Source organism: Enhydra lutris, unplaced genomic scaffold, assembly GCF_002288905.1.
Source record: "Enhydra lutris kenyoni isolate GAN:26980312 unplaced genomic scaffold, ASM228890v2 scaffoldscaffold55, whole genome shotgun sequence".
NCBI lineage: Eukaryota > Metazoa > Chordata > Mammalia > Carnivora > Mustelidae > Enhydra > Enhydra lutris.
Genome location: NW_019154139.1, coordinates 14,716,794 through 14,724,173, shown reverse-complemented (window position 1 = coordinate 14,724,173; position 7,380 = coordinate 14,716,794). Strand labels below are relative to the sequence as shown.

The 7,380-nt window shown below is 38.8% G+C and overlaps 1 protein-coding gene across 1 annotated transcript in view; it reads left to right on the top strand.

Annotated features, from left to right (window-relative positions):
* The window catches only part of LOC111157587 (PWP1 homolog, endonuclein), a 25,074-nt gene extending 18,121 nt beyond the window's left edge, over positions 1–6,953 (top strand). Inside the window, exons 9-15 of the mRNA XM_022519127.1 lie at positions 329–425; positions 1,080–1,141; positions 2,336–2,447; positions 4,147–4,237; positions 4,322–4,443; positions 5,432–5,537; positions 6,302–6,953. Of these exons, the coding sequence (XP_022374835.1) occupies positions 329–425; positions 1,080–1,141; positions 2,336–2,447; positions 4,147–4,237; positions 4,322–4,443; positions 5,432–5,537; positions 6,302–6,411 (700 nt within the window). The 3' untranslated portion in view covers positions 6,412–6,953. The remainder of the gene's footprint in view (positions 1–328; positions 426–1,079; positions 1,142–2,335; positions 2,448–4,146; positions 4,238–4,321; positions 4,444–5,431; positions 5,538–6,301) is intronic.
* Positions 6,954–7,380: the final 427 nt, after the last annotated feature.

Sequence of the window (7,380 nt, the reverse complement as noted above, 5' to 3'; positions counted from 1 at the left end):
TGCGGGGCTCGATCCCAGGACTCTGAGATCATGACCTGAGCCGAAGGCAGTGGCTTAACCCACTGAGCCACCCAGGCGCCCCAAGTAGATAAATCTTTAAAAAAAAAAATAAGTCTTCCAATCCATGAACATGGGATATCTTTCCATTCATTCTGATACTCTTTCTTCCAACAATCTTTTATAGCTTTCAATATGTAAACCTTAAATGCTTTTGTTAAATTTATTCTTAAATATCTTATTCCTTTAGATGTTATTGAAAATGGTATTCTTACATTTAGTGCTCTTGACTTTAAAAACAATTACCTGATTTGTCTCCTCCCTTTCTCAGAAACGTGCTGGCAAGTGCATCAGCTGACAACACCGTAATTCTGTGGGATATGTCCCTAGGGAAACCAGCAGCTAGCCTTGCTGTACACACAGACAAGGTATGGTGATTGAGTGGATAAAAGGGTGTCTAAAAAGTGACAAATGTTGGCTACAATAATCCCAAACATACATGACTTTCTATGAATTATAAAGTGCTTTGACATGCTGTCTTATTGGACCCTCACAGAGCCCAGTATGACAGTTAGAATTACTCATCTTAGAGATCCAACTACGGAGACAGATGAAGTGACTGGAAACATTAGTAATTTGTAGCTTGTTTACAGAGACCCATAAAGAGACAGGGCTGTCAATCACCAGATGAGGTTAAAGAATTTAACAGATCTGTTGTTGCAGAACTCAGAGGTCAGGTGTGCTAGCGTACAGTGGGGGACTTCAGAACATGTCAGAATATGTAGAGTTGCCCAGTTTGACTGCTCGCTCTTTTGTTCTCAGTATATTTAACATTTGAGGGATGTAAGTATTCTGTCAAACACAACTTGAGAAATCCTGCATTGTCTTTAAAGTATCTGCTTTTATTTGAAAATGCTTGTCCTTTTAAGTATGTAGTACATTTGTTTCTCTAAATACTACTAAATTTCAAAGGGAGAAATTTATAGAAACACTGCCAAATTGATTCTCTTGATTTAAGTACTCAGCAGTTTTACCAAAACCAAACAAACATAGATCTGTTTATTTATGTTTTCTCCTATTAGGTCCAGACTCTGCAGTTTCATCCATTTGAAGCACAGACTCTGATTTCTGGATCCTATGATAAGTAAGAAAACACTGCAGGAATTATTGCTGCTGTTTTTAATCTTCTAATTCAGAAAGTATGACTTGATGCTCAGAGTACAATACTGAGTGTTTAAACTTGCAGTAATACTCACTTGTCCCTTTCAACTTTGGTCCTTTCAGTCTCTAAGGGAGTGTTGTTCTGTTGTAATAATGTAGTTCCTAACTAGCACTTGCTTCGATTTTTAGAGGGCATAGGAGTTAGCCATTGCTACAAAGCAGGCTGTCCAAAATTCAGTGATTTAGAATAGACTTACAATAGACATGTATTTCTTACGCCACTGCAAGATTGAGCTAATCTAGGCTAGGTTCACCTGGTAGATCTTATTTTGGTGGGGCTATGGAGATTGGGCTCTCCTTGTTTCCTGTCCTCAGGGGACCAGTGAGCCAGCCCCCACACGTTCTCATGGTGAGGTCAGACGCTTCAGCAGAGATACCAATGCCTCTTTAGACCAAGGCTCAGAACTAGTATACTTCTGGCTTACTTTCTGGGCGGAAAGATATAACATGGAGTGGGCAACAGAGTGTCTTTATGGAAAAATTCCTATAATCCTGACAGAGAGTGTGGCTGGAGAGGAAGGTGAGGAATTAGACCCACTGCAGTCCCTCACAGGGGTTTTCCAGTCATGCGTGTGCACCTTTTTTTTGCGGATTGGGTCTGAAGGTGGGAGAGAGAGCCAGTAGAAGCAGAAACCAACTTGCAGTCTTTATTTTGATTCCTTACTCTTTTGAAGAGTAATAGTTATATTTTTTAGTTCGGATTCATTCAGAATTATAAAAGCCTATCTACTGGCTTCCCCAGCACGGTAACCTGCTTATAGAGTAAATGTGGTTAAGACATGAATTATCTGGCTCTGAGCACTGCTGGGAACAGGAAAATTCAAAGTTGTCCTAGTCTCTTGGAAATAGGGAGGATTCATCTTGTGAGTGGATGGCTCAGCCTGGAGATGGTCAAGTCTGCTATGATATCCAGAGCCACCAGTGCCTTCAAGTGACAGAACCAGAGTACCAGCTAGTGAAAATCAACTCCTCTTTTCTTCTTTTAGAACCTTAAAACAGGCTTTATATAATTGGATCTTGAGTTCACAGTGTTGTTTTGTTACCATTTCATTAAAGTAAATATAAAACATATAGACGAATTGAACTCTTAAAACCCCAACTTTGCCTTTCTGTCCAGGTCAGTGGCTTTGTATGACTGCCGAAGTCCGGATGAAAGCCATCGAATGTGGCGATTCAGCGGGCAGATTGAGAGAGTGACTTGGAATCACTTTTCACCTTGTCATTTTTTGGTAAAACTACATACTGTTTTGCTTATCTAGGTTACTAATGACTTGCTCTAATTCCATTGTAGAGAGAATCTTTCTCTGGTGGAGGTTTGTTTGTTTTTTTGGGGGGGGGGGGGGGGGGTTTGTATTTTGTTTTTTTGGTTTTTTTTAGTCTCTACGCCCAGTATGGGCCTTGAACTCCCAACCCTGACATGGAAAGTCACATGCTATACCAACTGAGCCAGCCAACTGCCTTGCTTTTTCTGTATTAATACTGTGGAATAGTTAGATTTTAGGGTTAAAAAAACTCTTAATAATGGGGCAGCCACAAATGGTTAACATGTAAATGATTTTGCTAATTTCCAGCCATTTCAAAGTGCCACATTTTAGTTCCTGATTTTGATTGTATTATTAGTGTTTCTTTGAAATATTAAGCATACCTAATCTATTTTTTTTAATAGTTAATTTCATCCAAGAAGATGATTTTATTTAAATTAAATGGAGCTTCAGTGATGAGAATGCTAGCCTGTTTAATATAGCAGTCTCCCAGATAGGAAAAAGTATTAAGTTCTTGGTTTAAATATCCTTAATATGTACAGGATAACAGTTTTCTGTGTAGCATCCAAAGATTCTGCAGACCTTTCAATCCATGGAGAAATAAACCTGAGCTTTCATCCAGAAGATTAAAGAAATTGTGGTACATCCATAAATTTCCTAATTTTCCTAAAGTAAAATGTGTAGTACTTTATGAATGAGAGAAACGCTTTCTTAAAATCAGTGGATAGTTTTATTAAGGTTCCTGAAACATTGATTCTGAGCACATTTAGTCTCCTCTCTGTGCTCAGAGGCGCATTGCTGTTCTCAGCTGTGTCCTGAAGCCAGATTCCCTTTTATGGTTATCAGGAGTGAAGTGCAAGTTGTATTTGAATGTTGTGTTGTAATTTGGCTCTCAACACTCAAGCACACATAATTTCTGAGGTTATTTGCTAACAAGTTTTCATTGATACTAAAATCACAGATACTTAGGAAAATGGAAAGTGATTACAATTAAATGGGTTGCCTCCTTCACTCCAGGCTCCCACGATGAGACCTCTGTCCTCTTTTTGTCCTCTTCGCAGCCCAGCCATTAAGACTTCCCACTTGTTCCTTTTTCCCCTCGTTTCCTGTCGTGGCTGTTGCCCTCAGCTGGCACACAGGCGCAAGTCTCTCTCCTATCCTTGACTAGGTCTGTCTCTTGGTTCCTTCTTTTCTCCCCTTTCTTGGAAGTGTAACAATCCACCATAATCTGCCTTCCTTACTGATTAAGCCTTTCTGCCAAATGTTGACATTGATTGCTTTCTTCAGAAGCGCTATTTCTTTGCTCCCCTGACCTCCTACATTATACCCTCTCTCTCTGGTTCCCTCTGCCTGTACCGTAAATGCTGTGCTTCCCAGGCCTCTGTTCCCTTGGACCTGACCGCAGCTTGCCCATCTCTCACCCTCGCCCACACCACCACCAGAGCTTCATCCTCATACCCACTGCACAGTACACGCACCAGCTACATTAGTCCATGCAGGGACAAATCCCGCTTATACCCCAGTAAATTTTTCGTGGTTTTTTTTTTTTTTTTTTAAATAAGCTTCTCGGGTAAATAGCTGGTTTCCACTGTAATTTCCACTGCTTACCCATTGCTAAATTTTCTTGCCATGTAGCATGACCTTGACCGTCTTTTACTCTTTCCAGGCCAGTACAGATGACGGCTTTGTGTATAATTTGGATGCACGTTCAGATAAGCCAATTTTTACACTTAATGCACACAATGATGAAATTTCCGGTGAGCCCAAATAGTGTTTCATTTCTATTAACTTATGATGAAGTAAATCTACATTTCAGAGTCTGAACTAATCTCTTCCTTTAGGTCTTGATCTAAGTAGTCAAATCAAGGGCTGTCTTGTGACAGCATCAGCAGACAAGTATGTGAAGATCTGGGACATATTAGGAGACAGGCCAAGTCTGGTTCACTCTAGGGACATGAAAATGGTAAGAATTTGTCTGGGCATCTTCCTTTTCTGCTGTTTTGTTTGTTTCTGACCTGTATTGTCGTCTTTCCCTAGGAATCACTGCATTAAAGAATATGGGTTTGCTGGGATGTTCATTTTGAGCTTAGTCAAATTTGGTGGGAGGTTTGTGAGTCATTGAGTTCTTCTAAAATTATCCTATCTGGTTCCTTTCCTAACAGACACAATGAACAGTTGTTTGGGAAGAAGGATGGAAAGAGATTTTCTAGGACTTAAGTAGAATGGCCATGGTTTTTTTTTTAACTCTGAATTGAGGCCCATCCCAGGAAAGCTTGGACCTTTAGGACACTGTAACTGTTAGGGCCACTTTATCTATCACTACATCTTTGCATAACTAGTTTTGACTACACCAAAATGGATTACTATGTAGTAGCAAAAAATTTAGAAATAACCAGAATTCATTTAGCAAATATTTACTGAGCACCTACTATATGTCAGGCACTGAGTTAGTATAATTGTAGATACAGAACACTGCACATCTGTTTGTATAAATATTTGTGGGGAAAGTAAGTTACAAATGCAATTATATAGTACTATCTCCCGCTTATATTTAGATGCTTAAATGTTTAAAATCTTATCCCAAAACATAAACAGTATTATCTTAGTGATTTTTATACTTTGTGTTTGTTTTCTATAATGCATATGTATTAGTAATAAGCATAAAAAAATTCAGAAGTTAAAAAAATGATTTAATGGTGACCTACAGTAACATCATTGCTTAAAAAGGGAAATAAAAGTTTCTGGGAAAACTGAGATTAGAGACCTAAGTAGTCAGAGTGCATACATCCTCACAGAATGGCCATCGTGCTGAACTTAGGTGGCTTTGTCTTTTAAGACTCTGCAAGAGACTTAAGACATACTGGTGAGTTGGTTCAGATTTATGTAGATAGGAGCAGGGGTTTACATTGGGGCTTTCTGTAAGGACTGACCATCTGTTTTCCTTTTCCTAGGGAGTTCTGTTCTGTTCTTCCTGTTGCCCTGATTTGCCATTTATTTATGCCTTTGGAGGTCAGAAAGAAGGGCTTCGGGTCTGGGATATAAGCACAGTCTCATCAGGTAAGAATTTTAATTCCCTTTTTCTAAACAAGAAAAATGTGTGGCTTGAATACATTAAGTAGATCTGATGTTCATCCTGTAATGTAGTCCGCTTGGGGAAATAGACAAGATCACATGTAATTTGGAGATGTTCATGGTCACAAATTTGTCTTCACAATTTAAATGTAGATTATTTTTTAAATACTTGACAAAATTTGAATTTATGGGAAAGCCGGAAGGAAATATAACATGGTTTCTAAGAACAGCCCTCCCCTTCCCAGTGTGAATAATCCACCTTTTCTCAACTACTTCCCACAAAATCCAGCTTTCCTTAAGGAACCCCTCCTCTCCGGAGACTTCAGGGGAACCTGGTTGCTTATTTATTACCTTGAGGTTGTCTGGCTTGTCCTCTACACACAGAAGATGTAGCTCTACTGATCCCTCAGTCTTCCATGTAGAAAAAAGCTTTTAAATCCAAAAAAGTTTTCTGCTGGTTAATGAAAGAAAATAGTCACTTTATCAAGGTAGAGTAAAACCAGGACAAGGCAAAAAGAAAGTTAAATAGCAGACCAATTTAAAACACGGTTAACTTCATTCAGAATGTTAATCTGGACTTCTGTGTTGGTTATTTCATTTCCCGTTGATAAAGTGTTAAATATAGTTTCATAAAATTTCCACACTTGGGCAGAGAACCATCCTTGTTCATTTCTGCATCTCTGTATTTTATATTATAGGTTCTTAATTTTCTGACCTGGTAACTTCTCAACTGTTTATTTGTGTTTTAGTAAATGAAGCATTTGGAAGACGAGAGAGGCTTGTTCTTGGCCATACGAGAAGTTCATCTATCAGTGGCCCTTTTGGGAGCAGGAGCTCAGACACACCAATGGAGTCTTAATGCGGAGCAGAAAATTTCCTGGTTTTTATTACCTTAACTCGGTTTTAAAAACCTGGCCGAGAAATCTCCACGTGTAGCTATAGCCATGTAGTGACTGAAACAAACTTCGTTTCTTGCTGCCAGACATTCCTCTGCGGCTATGGCGGCAGCACAGACAGGGCTGGTCTTTGTGCTTTGCCTTTTCAGTGTGTGGGGTTTAGGGATCCTGCTCATTTCTGGAAGAGGATAATAAAGAGGTTTTTAAAAAATAATTCCTAAAATATGCCATATGTCATAAGTGACCTATAGGTTTGTAAAATAGGTAGTAATTTATGGAGTTTTAGAAGAAAATCCTCTGATTTTAAACGATGGGTAAACCCAGGCCTTGAAAGGTTGTGACTTGGCCAAGATTGCACAGGATTTATGGCTAAACACGGGCAGGTGCCCCAGGAATTGCTCTTTCCTGACTTGACTCTTTTCCAACTAATGTTCATGATTTTAGAAATGTTCTCAGTGCTACTTGTAAAGTTCAGTGACTAAATTAAAGGTGAAATGTCTCTTTTCCCCCAGCATGGTATTCACTGTTATCAAAGAAAAAGAGGTATTACATTATGATAAAGATGTCAGTCCAACAAGAGGATAGAACATTCATAAATATCAGAGGAGCACCTAAACACATAAAGCAAATATTAACAGACATAAAGGGAGAAACAGCAATACAGTAATAGTAGCAGACTTTAATACCCCACTTTCATCAAGAAATAGACCATTCAGACAGAAAATCAATATGGAAACATTGGCCTTACAGACATAAACACAGCATTCCTTCTGAAAGCAACAGAATACACATTTTCTGTAGCACACCTGGAGAATTCTCCAAGATCACATGTACCACCAAAAAAAGTCTTAATTTCAGAAAATTGAAAATTGAAATATCAGGTATCTTTTCTGACCACAATGATATGAAACTAGAAAATTAGATGAAGCACA